Source organism: Equus quagga, chromosome 22 (genome assembly GCF_021613505.1).
Source record: "Equus quagga isolate Etosha38 chromosome 22, UCLA_HA_Equagga_1.0, whole genome shotgun sequence".
NCBI classification, from domain to species: Eukaryota; Metazoa; Chordata; class Mammalia; order Perissodactyla; family Equidae; genus Equus; species Equus quagga.
Window position 1 is genome coordinate 23,370,630 of NC_060288.1, and position 16,827 is coordinate 23,387,456.

At 40.7% G+C, this 16,827-nt stretch overlaps 1 protein-coding gene across 2 annotated transcripts in view; it reads right to left on the minus strand.

The window, feature by feature from the left end:
* Positions 1-73: 73 nt before the first annotated feature.
* Positions 74-16,827, minus strand: part of SNX25 (sorting nexin 25) — a 127,930-nt gene continuing 111,176 nt past the window's right edge. The window contains exons 13-19 of one of the 2 annotated variants that reach the window (XM_046648755.1): positions 16,687-16,800; positions 11,995-12,159; positions 9,632-9,749; positions 5,806-5,872; positions 2,834-3,015; positions 1,950-2,050; positions 74-703 (exon numbers count right to left, since the gene is read on the minus strand). In XM_046648755.1, the coding sequence (XP_046504711.1) occupies positions 623-703; positions 1,950-2,050; positions 2,834-3,015; positions 5,806-5,872; positions 9,632-9,749; positions 11,995-12,159; positions 16,687-16,800 (828 nt within the window). In that variant the 3' untranslated portion in view covers positions 74-622. The remainder of the gene's footprint in view (positions 704-1,949; positions 2,051-2,833; positions 3,016-5,805; positions 5,873-9,631; positions 9,750-11,994; positions 12,160-16,686; positions 16,801-16,827) is intronic. The other variant, XM_046648753.1, reaches the window with a different exon arrangement.

Genomic DNA, 16,827 nt, shown 5'->3' on the forward strand with positions numbered 1-16,827 from the left:
TCCAAAAAAGGCATCTGATAAATATTTGAATTGCCTGAAGTCTTTCGACCCCTTCTTTTTTTGAGAGAGAAGCATCTTAAACATCATAGAGCTCTATGATTCATTTTTATATTTTATTGCTTCAAATGCTTCAAACTATGGGAAATCTTTGGTAAAAATAAAGACAATAAAATTTTCACGATAACCTCACACAAAGCATTGCACAACAATGTTCTTCAGTACACACGAAATAATACAGGAATGTTCAGAATCCTCAGTGAGGAAATTAACTGTACAATATTCATAGTTCTTCATTTTAAAACAAAACCGTTTTCATAAATATTTAAAATATTTCCTAGGTTCTTATCACATATTAACATGTGTATTTCAATCAGCATGTTGAACTTTAAAGTATTTATATTATTATTAAAATAAAAATCAATACTTAACAGAAGTGGTTTTTTTTCTGTTGCCTACGACAGCATCATTTCCTCCCCTAATTCTGCTTACTTCACATAAAACTAGAGGGAGGGAGCTAAAATAAAAATCAATATGGTTCTCGGTCTAGCCCTCTGCGGAAAAGAGGAAAATGTTTCATGTCTATTATTACACAGACATTTCTCTGGTGTTTATTTGTGCAGTCTCAAACTTGACCAGCTTTAAGTTGATCTAAATGAGTTCTCAGCTCAGGACACAATTCAATTAGCAGCAGTTCCATCAGTACCTGAGCCAAAAAAGAAGAAGAAAAAGGGGAAAGTGTGTTTTTTTTCTCTAAGGGTTTAACTCAAAATAAATATCCACGTCTAAGAGAAAAGTCTAATTTTAGGTCTGAGATTATTCTCAGTGAACAAGTTACTCTCAAATGAAATTAATACTTATTTCATGTCTGTTAAGCATTATCAAACCATCAACGATATTTGATATTGCTAAGCATAATCAGAAGCATAACTGGGAAACAGTTTGCTTTGCTGAAATAAGAAAACCAATCGAGTGAAGGGAGACAACTAGTATGAGAGAAGGAACATGCTTCATCCACTGGGGGTACTTTTTTCTTTTCTTTTTTTTTTAACCCAAATTGAACAGACAAACAAAAATGAAGCTGAGAAAATGAGCTCAGAGTTACAAGTAATAAGAATGATTAAGAACATAAAGAATTAAAATCTAATGTATTAATTAAAAGATTTCTTTATTTTAACGTAGCTCAGTTTGTAACATTTTCTTTATGGTTGCTGCTTTTTTGTGTCTGGTTAGCTATCATTGCTTTTACTCATGTATTTGTTTAAATCATATACAAATTCCACCATAAAGTGAATGATGATAATGCTTCTAGTACTATACTCTTGTTAACCAGGTTAATGACCCAAATGACAGTGAAAATGTAGGCAGTAGGGAAAATATCAAATCTCTTCTCCTCTTTCCAAAGGAAGTAGTTGCCCAGTGTGTGCCACCTGGGGTTTCAGCCTTTCTCAGTTCTCATAAGGGGGAAATCGGGGGCCTCAGCTACTCCTGAGTTCTCACCCTGTTCTCTTCCTGCCTAAGTCAGGATGCATCCAGGTACAGGCTCCCCATATGGGTAAACTTGGCAGGACAGTATTTAACTCCTGAGGAGCAGGCAGGATTTTAGGAAGGATATGTTCAGGATATTTGGGAGGTTATCTGGACATTCCTACAACTCATTCTTCAAATGCTTTCTTAGCAATAAAGCTGATATTTTACTTTTCATCTCCCCGAATCTCTCAATTAGTTCAAAACTCGGGAGCGAGGAAGAATTCCATGCATTGATTAGTGCTTTGAAATTCCAAAGTGTTATCTTCTGCTAACATATGAAAGACAATCCGATGATGTCAAAAAATAAATCATGTTGAATGATGCAAAGAAAAAAAAAAAGAATTAAAATCTACCCTGATATGGGGACAGAAATGTACAACTGGAGAAACAGTTAACCCTCTGGTAGGCTGTAAATTACTCACGTATATCAGATGCTTATTGGCTCTGGTTTCTTGCAGTGCATTGAATATTTTTATTATACCATGACGAGCATTTTGCTGTCCAACAAGGCTCTGAAGCGCATCTGAAAAATGAAGTTTATATTCCATGCTGTTATTGATAAAGTGCACTATGCACAGATAGTCAGTGAAGGAGCTATTCCATGATACATACACAATCGATATCAGCACCGAGCCATGAGGAACATGAATGATCAGCTCTTTCAAATGTTTAAAGAGAAAATAAGTTTATTTACAATTTTTCAAGGCAAGCCATTTTCAAATGCAAGGCATTTTTACAAACTACAATTTTAACACAGCACTACCCAATTAAAAATTAAGGCTCAATGGGGCTGGCCCCGTGGCTGAGTGATTAAGTTCGCGCGCTCTGCTGCAGGCGGCCCAGTGTTTCGTTGGTTTGAATCCTGGGCGCAGACATGGCACTGCTCATCAAACCACACTGAGGCAGCGTCCCACATGCCACATCTAGAAGGACCCACAACGACGAATATACAACTATGTACCGGGGGGCTTAGGGGAGAAAAAGGAAAAAAATAAAATCTTTAAAAAAAAAAAAAAATTAAGGCTCAAAATAGTGTTCCTTAGCAGGATTTTCAAAGCACAAATTTTATCTGTTTTAAAACATCTTTCTAGTTAAAAGAAAGTATTATAACCAGGATTGTTCTTATTAAGATTCTCAGTATAATTTCTTAGCAAAGGACAAGATACGATTTCAAAGAAAAAAAAACAGTGCTCATTTTTTTCATTGTAAATAATGTTTCCTGAGGGATATAAATGAAAGATGCCTTAATAAGGTTAACGCTGCCTTTTGATCTCTGTGCTTTGCAGGATCGGAACCCAGGCCTCACCTGGAATGTTTTCGAGCAGTTTCTGCTGGGCTCTCTGTTTTGTTTCCTGACTTTGTTCTTTGCTTCTGATTGTGGTCGGTGGTGCCAATCTCCCATTCGGCCAAAAAGCATCCCGGAAAACACTGATGTAGTAAACCAACATTTGCTCACTGAAAATCCAGTTCACTGTGTCCCGGATTTGTCTTTTAAGAGAAAAATATTTCTTGGATGAGGTTTTTTAAAAATTTTATGCTCTATTCTCAAAAGGCATTTATCAATGGGTAGGTTAAGATACAGCCTGATCTAAATGTTTGATGAATAAACCAGAAATTGGATTTTTAAACTCTGGCTCTGCAAGTCATTTTTTATTTGCTAAGACTGGATGACCATGCATTCCTGGAGCTCACAGTCTCACGGGTACTGACTTCTCCAAAGGTTCGCCCATGCGCATCTTTCAATCTGCAAAACGGGAACTGAGAGGGGACGGCTGATGTGCTTGAAGCTTGCAACCATGCTTAACCATGCACAGTACTTAATATACTAATTTCTCCATGAAGAGGTATAAACTGAAAACATAAATCCATTTAAAGACTGTTGAAAGTGGTCTGGAAAAGCCCCCTGAGCTCCTGAAGTCTTGGGGAAGAACCAAGCTTTTTCGCTAGCTGTCTCTTGGTGCTGCTATGGCAGATAGCGCTGGGCAGTGTTCCGACCCAGGGTAGACCCCTCACACGCTCATGGGCATGGGAAAACAGGGAGCTCCTTTCACCATAAAGTGAAGGACTCTCAACGATACACTGCTCTCTCATTTCACATTTCCATGGCATGAAAAATTGGGCAGACATCTGACTTGCACAATTATAAATAAATGGCTTTTATCTGGTTACTCAAGTCTTCCACACTACACTATTTCATTAGTCATTAGTCAAATTCTAACCAATTACAGGATTTCCGCTGTCAAGACACAAGTAAACACGTTCAAAGAGCCCAAAATCTCTGCTGAAAGGGGAAAAGAATCATCTTAGACTCTTAGTGCCAGAAAGACCTGAAATTTCAAACTCAATTCATGAATAATAAATCAAAAAGCTCTTTAAGAACCTGACTTGCCAACCAGATTTTTAAAGGGACAACGTACGGTTTTCAGAAATGGTATCTGAAATCGATGTTTTAAGCCGAGTACTTTGCACACAGAAATCAGTCACTATTGAAGTCTAAACTTTCCTGTGAGTCAAAACTATGCTGATTCTGTTTGTAACTGCATGTCTCCTAGGATACTTCCCTGTGTTGCTTAGAACTGCGCAATTCCTCTCTAGACCAAATAAAATAATTGTACTGATTTAATGGGACTTCTGCTTTTAAGAGAGAACCTGCCGACCTGCCCAAGAAAAATCTACATAAAAATGTGGACGTCTTGTTTTTTCTGTACTCTTGCTTTGAGTTACTCCCTGGCACTCCATGAAGAAATTAAGAAAATTTCCATTTGCAACTTAAATTAGGTAAGTGACTCTTACCAAAGGCCATCACCTAAGCATTTTCTAGTAATTTAGGCCTGACTTTCTATTAGCCAAAACCGTAGGAAGCTTTTGAAGCGATTCTGGTATGTGAAATTATAGTTGGTACAAGGCAAGAGGCACATATTGTGCTGCTGCTTAATTTTATGATGTGTCATCATCTGCTAAAGGCAAAAATAGCAAAGGGCCAGGTGCTCCATAATGTCTCTACCTGATCAGAAGCCTGTTGAAATGAACAGCCTGAAAATTCTCTACGTGATGCCCCTCCTCCAGCCCCATGAAAATAACTGCCAAATGTATTCACCACACACAAACCACAGCTGCTCATTTTATAATTAAGGGCCAATATCACAAATAGGAGCAAGAAAAGTATGCGTGATTTGCTGAACCTGAAAAGGAAAATAAATGAGCGAGTGTGGAGTGCTGAGAAAAACAGGACCATTTTGGCAGTTTCTTTATCCAAGGCCTTGTCAATACTGAGGTTAAGAAGTTTGCCTTAAACTGAAACTGTAAGTTAAACTGGCCATTTTTCTGATCAAAATAAAAGCCTATGATACTAAGTCAACAAAACAAGCCACTAACACCATTTTTTAAAAAAACCTTAGAAATAGAAGTAAACTTTCGTTTATGACCATAAGGAAAATACAGTCTATTTGTAAATGAATAAAAAGATAGTATGTTCTTTATGTTCCCATCAAAATTGATAAGATTTATATGATTAAACTATATCATATTAATCTTGTACATATGTTTGACAACTAAATTTTTCACTCAGAAAAAGGTGATAATTTCATGTTAAGACATATTTTGCTGTATCAACAAGTGATTCTTTCCCTCATTTTTAGCAGGTGATTCACATTTTTATTGTGCAGGAATATCATAATGTTGATCTCTTGAAGAATACTGGGTATATAGTTGAACTTTTATGTATTTCGATAAAGTAATATAGTTTAGAATGTACATATGGCTTCTAATATTGTTATATGATACACATGCCCCTGAGGGATACTCAGATATTAACTAACAAGAGGAATTACTATTTCATTACCTCAACTCTAAAAAAATATATGGTTTGCATTTTCCGCCAAAGAAATATCTGTCATTTGATGCTCATCCTACTTTCATTGTGGCTGACAGTCTAAGCCTTAAAGTGCTTCCCACCATCTGACATAGAAACATTGTACCCAAGAAACTCAAACCGGTCATCATGATCAAGAGACAACTTTACAGAACAGAATCTCGTGACCCCTGTCAGCCAGATGACAGAGGTGGTTCAAGCTCTTATCATCTAGTTCACCAAGCATTCTGTGGGAGAAGTTCTTTCAGAAATCTGCTTCCTTATCCAATCTTAGAATCATATCAGAAGTAAGAGAATATAAAATACCTTTACTTAGAGAGCTCACTGGCTACTACACCACAAGGAGATGTCACTATTAAGGCAAACGCCAAGGGCATAAATTCAAATATGAATTTCAGGCAACTCACTTGTTGATGGTTCTTCCAAAAGTGACCTGAACAAGAGCAATTAATGTTCTTCTCACCCATTTAAACACTAAAATATAAATAAGAGGAAAAGTATTATCACAGGACATCACAATTATGACATGTTCATAGCTGCACAAAGCATAAATCTTACCACTTAACTCAATCAGAGGCCTGAGACCAAGTCAGGGCTATCATATCTGCAGAATTTGGGTCCAAGTTAGCAAACTTCTGCGCAGGAAAATTCCTCTAAGCTTTCATTTTCTCCTTAGCAATTGCTAAGATGAAACCTAAGAGTTTTTATAGCTTTTCAATGCCTAAACAACAGCTGAGCTAGCAAGTGGAAATAATACTTTACTTCATATGTCCCTGAGCTACTGAGAACATATCTGTTTTTCACTAACAGACAGTACAATTCCCATTTCAGATTTCTATCTGGCTTGTTGAACCCAATTTTCTAACACACTGCTCTGAATGAGAAACACCTGTAGTGAGATGTTGACAAATATTTTGAAATATTAATGAATTGATGGGTCTAGCTGCTCCCATGTGAACAGTAGTTTGTAGATCATCTCGTACTCTTCTATGTTTTATGCCTTTAGGGGAAGAAAGGTAAACTGCGAAGAGCCAGGATCCTGAGTGTGACGTGAATTGAGCACTCTTCTGGGCCACTCTCCAGAGCAGCTGGGCACAATCACTTTCTCTGAGCCTCAGTTTCCTCATCTGGAAAAAGGCAGTATTAATGTGCCTTTTTTTTTTGCTCTGAGGGTCTTGTCACTATTTAGTGCGAAAGAGCACTGCGAAGGGTTCCACAGATCTAAACTTTTATTATTAACACGGAGACAGATTTTTGCAAGTATAGACTATGAATATAAATCAAAAGAAGGCAAAGAAACGCTGTGAAGATATTTCAGGTCCACAAATTAGAACCTAAACCAAATTTCCCATTTATATATTTACCTCCTTTCAATAAAATGTTTATTAGCTACTGACCCATGAGGAAATGAGGAACTCAAAGTTTGCTATAATGGAGGTAAGAGTTCAGGGCTCCTGCACCAGTAAGAAAATCTAAAAGGAGCAAATTCACAAACAGCTCTCTACAGGGAAGACACACAGACAGACATCAACAATGAACACAGTCTCGGTACTTGACTTTAAAACATTCTTTGGTCTTTTTTAACGTTTTAAATGCATCTAAATGTCCCGTTAAAGTAGTGTTAATCCTTCAAGTAAGAGTCAAGTCTTGGAATCAGAACAACGCCTCAAACGTGTCGTAAATTTTTGATGGGATTCAGAGCACGCCGTCAGCAGGCAGACGTGTTCATTTGGGGCTGGTGTTCAGGCTGAAGGGAGCATGTCTGTCAGTGTCAATAACTTCACTCTGCCTTTCTAGGACAGGAGAGGAAGCTCCCCCTCAGAGGGTCTGAGGGCACGTGCAACTCTAGGAAGAATGCCCGGCAGCCAAGTGACTACTTATAAATTTTTAAAAAGGCTGTATTACTGGTCCCATTTTGGATACTAAACCAGACCAGGAACCAAAAATGGCTCTGCTACAGTCCTCTCCCATCGGTGCTTCGCCCTTACTCTATGCTTTTTCCTACCCTTCCCCGTCCCCACCCCCATAAGAAACAGCCCCATTACTCCAGAGACTCATTCGCTCAAAGCCGCAGAGGCAGCTGCAGCAACACTAGGATTTTGCTGATGGCAAATACATCACATTTCATTATAAACTATGCTCTATTTCTTCCCCTCTGAAATGTCACTAGCACAACCAAACATGCTTCTGAGCAGGGATATGAGGGAGGACGTGCACGCTGCAAAGACGGGATTTGGAGCCCTACTCCTGCCCTGACTGGCTCTGACGCATCTGCACGTCTCAAGCTCTTTGTATCGCAAAGAATACACTGACAAAAGGCTGAGATGGTGCTTCCTTATTTTTACCAACTTTATGCGAAATTGGCAGGCTTCACGATTTAATGGGCCAGACTTCAACGAGGAAGAGTTGGACTTTGGGTGGAGTACTAATTTCCTGCCCACAGAACCAAGTTAAACATTAGTATGCATCCTGAGGACTAGTTTTTCTGCCTCCATTGAACCACGTTAAACATCAGCATATATCTTCAACTGTCTAAAATATGGAACAGCCATAGCTTTTTCATCTGAAAGGATCTTTAATATTTGGATGACATTCCATCATATGGGTATTTTTTACATAATTTATCCCCCATCTGAAGTTTAGGTTAGTTCCAACTTTTCATTATTGAAATTATGCTAAAATGAACATCCTTATATATAAATCTCTGCCTGTAGTTTAGAATTTAATTGTGTGTACTGCTTGATGTGAATTACATCTTTGAAACTCTTATGTTGTAAATTCAGTGAAGGAGGAATCTGCATCTGATATATTTTTGTTTCCCCTACAGGGTTTTATCTAAAACATATGCTCCCCAAATGTTTGCTGATTGATATTATATATTATTTTAGCTTAGGGGAAGAAAAAGTTCAATGACCAAAGATAATTAATTTTAGCATTTAAAATTTTCCTGTCTATTCATTCATCAGTGCATCCATCCAGGCATTTTATTGATCATCTACTATGGATCAGACATTGTAGCTGATACTGAGGATTAAAAGACCTTATAAGACATGCTCAAGTTTATAATAGTACTTGAAGTTTTTTCATCTGTTACTAATTCTGCAGGTGACATGTTAATGGATATATAAATAAGAAGGGATGCACAGCCCCATTTCCTATAAAGGACCAACTCCCAGCCTACCTTCTTCATCCCAAGGGAAGAGATGCTAATCTGAGTGGAACCCAGGACGCTCACAGGGCAACATTCTACCAGTTGCTGGCAGTGCCTTGCAAACCTTTGCTCCTCTCATTTGCTTCCTCTGCTAGGGGGTTAGATGTGCCTTTAGGTACCTGCCACACCTCTACCTAGTACTGGTATATTGGTCTCATGATGTAGAGTGTTGGGGGCCTGTGGAAGGTGTGAGTCCTATATGGGACTCAAGACTGAGCCAAGCAGTACAATTTGACCTCACACCAAAGTACCGCTTTGGGGAAGACTTGTGCGGGTCTTAACAGGTACAGTATTTTGATCTCCTTTTTGCTCTTGTTTCTTCTAAGTACATCTCTCTCAAGAACTACTAGGGTAGGACTTCTCAACCTCAGCACTACTGTCATTCTGGGCAAGATAACTCTTTGCTGTGAGGGGCTGTCCTGTGCACTGCTGGGTGTCTGGCAGCATCCCTGGCCTTCACCCACAAGATGCCAGTAGCACCATCCCCCAAGCTGTGACAACCAAAAATGTTTCCAGACATGGCCAAATGTCCCCTGGGGGCAAAATCCCCCCACCCCTCCACTGACAACACTCCTCTATGGGAAGAAAGGTAGTTGAAAAGTTGGGGTAAGGCACTCCTGCATCCCCGGCCATAATCCTATCTTAACAGCACCACAACCTCACCTTCAGCAACAGGGCTCTTCCTCTGCTCTGCAAAATTATTTTTTGTATACCTTTTGGTGGTAAAGCAATGCAGCTATGCTAAGTCACATAAAAAGAAATTCAAAGCACTCTATTTTCCTGCATTCAGAGGAACGCGGTGCAGGGTGCCTTGGGTCTCTAAGTTCCATAAGCACACAGATGATTTTGTCTTAAGGTTGTATCCTCGGCTCCTACCATGGTATCTGGTGGGCTCTTAAACGTATTTCCTGAATGAATGAATGGAAATTCACGTTTGATTCAGGAATAAAGGGATATTAAATATGTGTGTGCACCACTTACCCAGCAAATACCACTAAGTAATAACAAAGAGGCTTGCTTACTTCCGCGAAGTTCAAAAATCTCCCCAATCAACATGAAACATGGCTCAGCCAAGGCGTCCTTCCTTCCATCCATATCATCACCATAATCTGAGAGGTCACTGTCCTCCTCTGTCTCCTCCTGGGGGGCACAGAAAAGTCATAGGAAGCAGATCATTTATGCAAGAAAGTTGGTAAAGTTATTGTCCTTTTTCGAGTGTAAATTCCAAACCATGTACTCATATTTCAACCTTACATAACCCTTCCACTTTCCTACATGCAGAAATTAATGTATTTTCAAGAAAGAGGGCCAAATGTATCTAACCTCAGGGAAAAGCTTGATCCTAAAGCCTTATTCAAGGTTTAAAATCATTTTGAAAACCTCTGCCACTGTATGAATCAGGAGTGAGTTAGCAGAGAACAAAATAGTTTTCTCACCATTTTGAGTTTTTAAAGTTGGATGATTCTGAATTCACTGTTCTTTTTTAAACATGTATATTTTAAAGTAATTTAGTTATTTTTAAAGCTCTGATGCAAGCTTTTATTCTGTACTTCAGCATGCCTCATTTTCTGATCTGCATTATCGGCAAGTTTCAGTTCAAAACCCATTATACGCCAGGCGCCAGGCTAGTGCAAGTGCATGTGACATGGATCCAGACTTTCAGTGGCCCATAGCTCTCTGGGGAGACTGACACATATACACATAGCTGTTTCTATAAGCAGATGAAGTGCCGTCAGAGGGACAAACACTGGCAGTGGAAGGGCAGCTGGGAAAGTTCATTCTACTGTCTGCAGCGAGGTAGACAGGTAGAGAGGCCGAAGTTGTGGGACCAAGCAGAGGACTAATGACAGGACTCTGGGGGGACAGGATGAGCAGAGGAAAGGACTGAGAAGTCACAGAGACAAGAGGAGTTCCCTTAAACTTCACAGCTTTACAAGAAGTCCAGCAACATGAAATGCTGCAAAGAGGCTGCAGAAGGTGAAGACAGAGAGGAAGCCACCAGATTTGGCCACTGGCACCACCTTCAGAGAATAATTCATGGAGGGACTGGCCATAACACAAATTCCAAGGGGTTCAGGAATAAACGGGAGGTAATGGAGGTAAGCTGGCCAAGCAGAGCCAGACGTTACATGCACAGCCATGAAGGAAAGAAGAGGGAGAGATGTTTGGGAGGGAAGCGTGTTTACGCACAGATCTGAACCCTGGTGTGGGTATGCTCTATAGTACACACTGACTTCTCCTCCTAGCTCAGAAGGCAGTAAAACAGCAGGCTCCTTTCCAGCATCAGGTCCTCTGTCCAAACTCATTAAAGCAATCCCGGTGAAGAGGCAGTGGCATTTGGCAATGAACTAAGGAGATGCCAAATTCTGGAAGTGGCCTTGTGCAATTTGCTGGAGAGTCAAACAAGGGGCTTTGGTGGCCTAAATATAAGTTAGGAGCTTAGTCTGAGGGGAAGCCTGAGGTCCAGAATATAAGATCCCAAACGTCTGCAGTCTCTATTCTTTCCTTTACCCATACATTATCTCCGTTAAATTCATCTTGCTTCAAAATATTCCATGGCTTTCCATTCCCTGAGAATAAAGTCTATACTCCTCAGCCCAGCATGACCTTGCCCCCTCCTCCTCCTCTTTGCCTCATCTTCCATTAACCCAATATAGAACCCGGCCCCTCGAGTCCAGTGACCTGCTGACTGTTCTGCAAACACACCTTCCTCTCCCAAACCTTCAGTCTTAGCTCCAACTCCTCCATAATGACAGTCTCATCCCCAAGGACTGGCTATCCACTTTTAGTGGAAGAAGTCCTATAGAACTTCCCATCCACGTTTCCCTTACCCACCTTTTGTCATTAATCTTTTCATTTCCTTTTTTTTAAATTGATGTCTGTGTTTTATCACTGGTTAAATAGCTTCCCCTCCTCCATTTTTTTTGAGGAAGATTGGCCCTGCGCTAACATCTGTTGCCAATCTTCCTCTTTTCTGTTTTCTCCCCAAAGCCCCAGTGCACAGTTGTACATCCTAGTTATGAGTCCTTCTAGTTCTTCTATTTGGGATGCTGCCACAGCATGGCTTGATGAGCAGGGCTAGGCGTGCACCCAGGATCTGAACCAGTCAACCCCAGGCCACCAAAGTGCAGTATGCGAACTTAACCACTACACCACTGAGCCAGCCCCAATCTTTTCATTTCTGTATCTTAATTCTTCCGAGTGGCTTGTAGGGGAGCACACGCAGGTGTCCCCAAATACAACAGTGATCATAACTGAACATGGATGAATTTGTTTTCTCCCGATTAGCAGCAAGCTTTCAACAAATAACTGTTATTCAAACAGCCTTCAAAAAGACATTCATTTAAACATGCTACCAACATGGTACAACTTTTAGACAGCTCACCTCTTGATGGGAGAAGAAGTCACGAGGAAGTCTCTCCAAAAATGAGGACAATGAAAAAGTGGGTTTTTTCCCCTGCACATCAATAACCTTGAGGTAGTCAGGAGAAGGGCTCAAAAAGGCATAAAGTGCTTCACTCTGACACAGTCTTTCATCCGAAAGCAGATTCTGTGGAAGGAAGAGGATTAATCACTCCTATACAGGAATATATCCGTGTTGCGAGAAGCTACCACAAGTGGAGACAGACAAGGCAGAATTGACTGCATTGGGGGATTTACTTACATCATAATTCTGAACCTAAAACCACTTCCCTTTCCCCATGAAAGAAAACACATTAGATCAGTTCTCAATGATCCGAGTGGCAAGCGATCCTCTCTAGGTTAACAGGAGTGTCCTAACCATTCTGCTTGTGGGAGATACTGTGCAGACAAGAGAACTCACTCCAGTTTGCACTGCTCAGTGCAACACAAAACTCTCCCTTTGCACACAGCTTACAGATCCTGGGACCACTGCCTTTGAAAGTCAACTTAACTTTCCCTCATTTGTGTCTGAACAACTTACGTACTTGCACATTACACAAAGATACGCCTAATCCACCCCTTATGGCTATGTTCAGACTTCATGCAACAGCTGAAAAAAGAACTTTGAGTTGTCACATGGTGGCCCTGCCTGCCAGGCAATAGTTTTATTTCACTGTGCGGCCATCTTCCAAGCCGTGCTTGTTTGTGTAATTACCTGCTTCTACTGGCCCTTCCCCTGGAAATTTCCTCAAGTTCTTTATGTACTTATCTGGCCTTAGGAGAGAGGAAAAGAGGATACAAATCAAGTCTGTTTATGTATAAGCAAGGGCTACAGTAAGACAGTAAAATTAACAATGTGACCACAAGAAGGTTTAAATGTCTACTATTAAAAGATACAGGAGTAGGAATAAATAAAACAGTGGGAAATAAGGTGTAACCCCCTTGGGGGAGACGGAACACTGGGGAGCAGACTGTGCGTCTGATGACAGAAACTGGGGTGGTGGAAGAGGTTAAGTTCTAGTCCCAGAGGAGCTGGGCCATGCTGTTCACATTATATCTGTTCAGACAAAGGTTGACATCTGATAAACCCTATGGCCTTCCCTAGGATAAGCACCTCTGAGCACGCCCAATGCTGCCACACTGGGGCCGGGGCAGCCAAGCAGCTCCACCAGCTTTCCAGCGGCTGTAGCTTCACGTATCCTGCAGAAGATTGGCCTGAAGATGGACAGGTTCTACCTTACATGGGGGGAAGGAGATTAAGGCGGATGGGCAGGTGGGGTCACTACTGCCTTCCCTGGCCCCTGAGCCCAAGAAACAGGCCTTTATTCCTTGTTGAGAGTAGTAATGTTCAGTTGTGTGTGAGGGTAGATTAGGACGAGTGAGACAGTCTCCCCCAACTTGATTTCCTTTAGCTAATCTACATTCCAACATTATTCTATAAAATAGTAGGAAATGATAACTAACCTTAATACAATCAATATAAATAAGGAAATGATTAAGGGTGTTAAGTCTTTGGCCTAGGTTATATTCCACGATGAAGGAAAATAACCAAATTAAATATGTGTGAAAAGTCAGAAATGTTCTCAAAGATTATGTCTGTAGGGCAAGGCATCAGTGGGATTTTATAGTCTTTAAACTCTGAGAATGGAATCCCATTCCCAACTCCTTCCCTGCAAACTCTTCAAGCGCGTTATTCTATTCTATGAAGACCTAAGATGAGTGTTCAGTGGATGATGGAGGAAGGTGCAAAGCATCCTGAGAAGAGTGCACACCATGTGCACACCCAGAAGTGGGAGAGAGCCAGAAGTGGGGAAATCGCTGGAGTAGGTGGTATGTGTATGTGAGGATCCAAGAAGATGGCATGCAGGAATGAAGTAAGATATAAATGATGGCATGGCCAAGAATGATTAGCCAGATTATTAAATATCTGTATTATTAGTATGCTTCCAGAGGGAACCACATGTCATATATGAACATCCAAGTAAACATACACTCAGTGGAATTCCTTTTTCTGGGAGGTTCTGTGGACCTAATAATATCTGCCTTTCAGACGAAACTTTCTGCATCTTGCTTTTCCTGTTTGTGGTTGGGGGGATAATATAGTCTGCTGTGTAACCCACCTAAAAATACTGAACAGTTAGTTAGCATTTTCAAATAAAGTCTTTGAGGAAATGAAAAGCTATTTAAACCAGTATTTTCTGACTTAAGATCCTCTTGATTAAAAGATAAATGGCCACTGTGTCATCTGGCTTAGCTGCAGCTTATTCCTGCCCTCAGCCAGGCCCACAACACCCATCGGCAGTGCGCCAGAGTGCACGCTTCTCTTGGTGCAATGGCAGCACTCACTAAACCGTGTGCCTCACCAACAGTCCACTAAGGGCACAGAGGACCCCTCTCCGCATCCCGGAAAGTGCAGGAACAAGGGCAGTCTCCGCAGCATGTCAGGAAAGGCGGCTGCAGGGCTGGGAAGACCAAGCAAACTGAGACCCTCCCCAACCACAGAGGCTGGAGGGAAACCGAAGAGTCAGCTGGGAGGTTCCAAAGCTATACGTCCCGGGGCTTACCAATCCTGGATTCTGAATAATACACATTCATTTCACAAAAAGGATCTTTAACTCATCTGAACAATTTAATCAGGTACCATCCTTGAGTGGGTTTAATATTTCCTAGACATTCTGAATCAGCAACAAAATGGTAGTATTTCAGGTTTAAATACTCTCCAATAAGAGCATCTGAACATTGATGATTCTCTACCCCTGCCCTGCCATAATTAAACTCAGAAAATTTGTCTAAGGTGCAGTTATTTTATTTCCAGATATATATATGTATATTTATTTACACACATATATGTTTACACATACATACATATGCTTATATACACACATATACATATAAAGAGAGAGAGAGAGGGAGAAAGAGAAAGATGAATATATGAGAGAAAGAGATTAACACTTTCAAGGCAACTCTGGCTTAAATGTATCTATTTTAACTATGATCCATCCTTCTGATTCAATGATTATGTTTTAACATAGCTTTTACTAAGAATTTGGCAACATCCATTATTTAAAATCTCAGGACTTCTAGTTACTACTGTAGAGGCAAAAAGTGTCTTAGAAGGCAAAGTTCCATGTCTCTGAGAATTATAAGGGCCTTGGGATCCACGGTTTGAGTAACTTAACTATACTCTGAATATAGAGAGCCCAGCTAAGGAAAAACTGGGGCAGCTGGCCCGGTGACACAGCGGTTAAGTGCGCACGTTCCACTTTGGTGGCCCAGGGTTCGCCGGTTTGGATCCCGGGTGTGGACCTACACACTGCTTGTCAGGCCATGCTGTGGCGGGCGCCCCACATATAAAGTAGAGGAAGTTGGGCATGGATGATAGCTCAGGGCCAGTCCTCCTCAGCAAAAAAGAGGAGGATTGGCAGCAAATGTTAGCACAGGGCTAATCTTCCTCAAAAGAAAAAAAAAGACAAAACACTGGGGACAGCCTTATTCTCTAAAAACAGACTGAAGGAAAACAAAGGGTCTAGAGGAAATTCAGAGAATATCTTTAGGACCCCGGAGTAGGAAAAGATTTCTTAACAAGCACAAAAGGCATAAATTGATAAATTGGACTAAATTAAAATTGAGAACTTCTGTTCATTAAGAGAAATCATTGAGAGAGTGAGAAGGCAATGCACAGAAAAGGAGAAGATATTTGCAACACATGGTCTAACAAGGCTCAAATCCAGAACACACGTAGACTCCTACAGAGCAACACGGGAAAGACAGACAACGGGATTGAGAAGTAGACAAAGAAGACGACTTTAACGTCATAAAATAAACTATCCAATTGGTCAGTTCACAGTATGACTGGTGCTCAACTTCATTAGTCATCAGGGAGATGCAAATTAAAACCACAATGAGCTACCAGGACACACCCACCAGAATGGCTGAGCGCTGGTGAGGATGAAGAACAATTAGAAACAATTAGAACCGTTACACGCTGCTGGTGAGAGTGTAAAAAGTGCCACCACCACTGTGAAAAACTGGAAAACCCAAATCCCTAGGTATTACCCAACACAGAGTCACCAAAAGGCAAGCACAAGAAGTTTATAGAGGCTCTCTTCCTAATTGCCTCAAACTGGAAACTACCCAAATGCTCAACAATGGAAGGACTGGAATCTATGTACTCATGCAAGAAAAAACCTAAACAATGAAAACGGATGATCTACAATGAAAACTGCACTCACGAGGGAGAATCTCATGAATATGATGCTGAGTGAAAGAAGTCAGATGCAAAGGAGTGCACGATGTATGATTCCATTTATATGAAGCTCAAGGACAATGTCGCTATCTGTGCTGTGAGAAGCCAGCACCGCGGTTCCCTCTCGGGGAGAGCAGTGATGGAAGGAAGCTGGAGGGGCTGGCAATGTTCTGTGTCTTGGGCTGGGTGCCAGTTACAAGGGCGTGTTCGGTTTGTGAAAATGGAGAAAGCTGTACACGTATCATCTGCATTTTCTGTATGTATGGTATACTTCAATTACCCAAAACAAAAAAAAAGATCAAAGATATTTTGAGGATTTGGCCTGGCCTGTGAGAATAGGAAGCAAACAAGCAAGCTCTTAGAATGATGACTGTTTAACCCAAAATAACTAACGACTCCTCTCATATCCAAAACTTGTCACTCACTCACCTGTAAAAACTTGTTTAATTGGTTCTTTGACTTTTCCATAAACTTTTGATCTATAGATTTGAAAGGCAGCTTGCTCAGAGAAGGCAACTGGACTTTTTTTAAAGAAGGGAAACACTGGAGGGGAAGAAAATTAAATGTTAG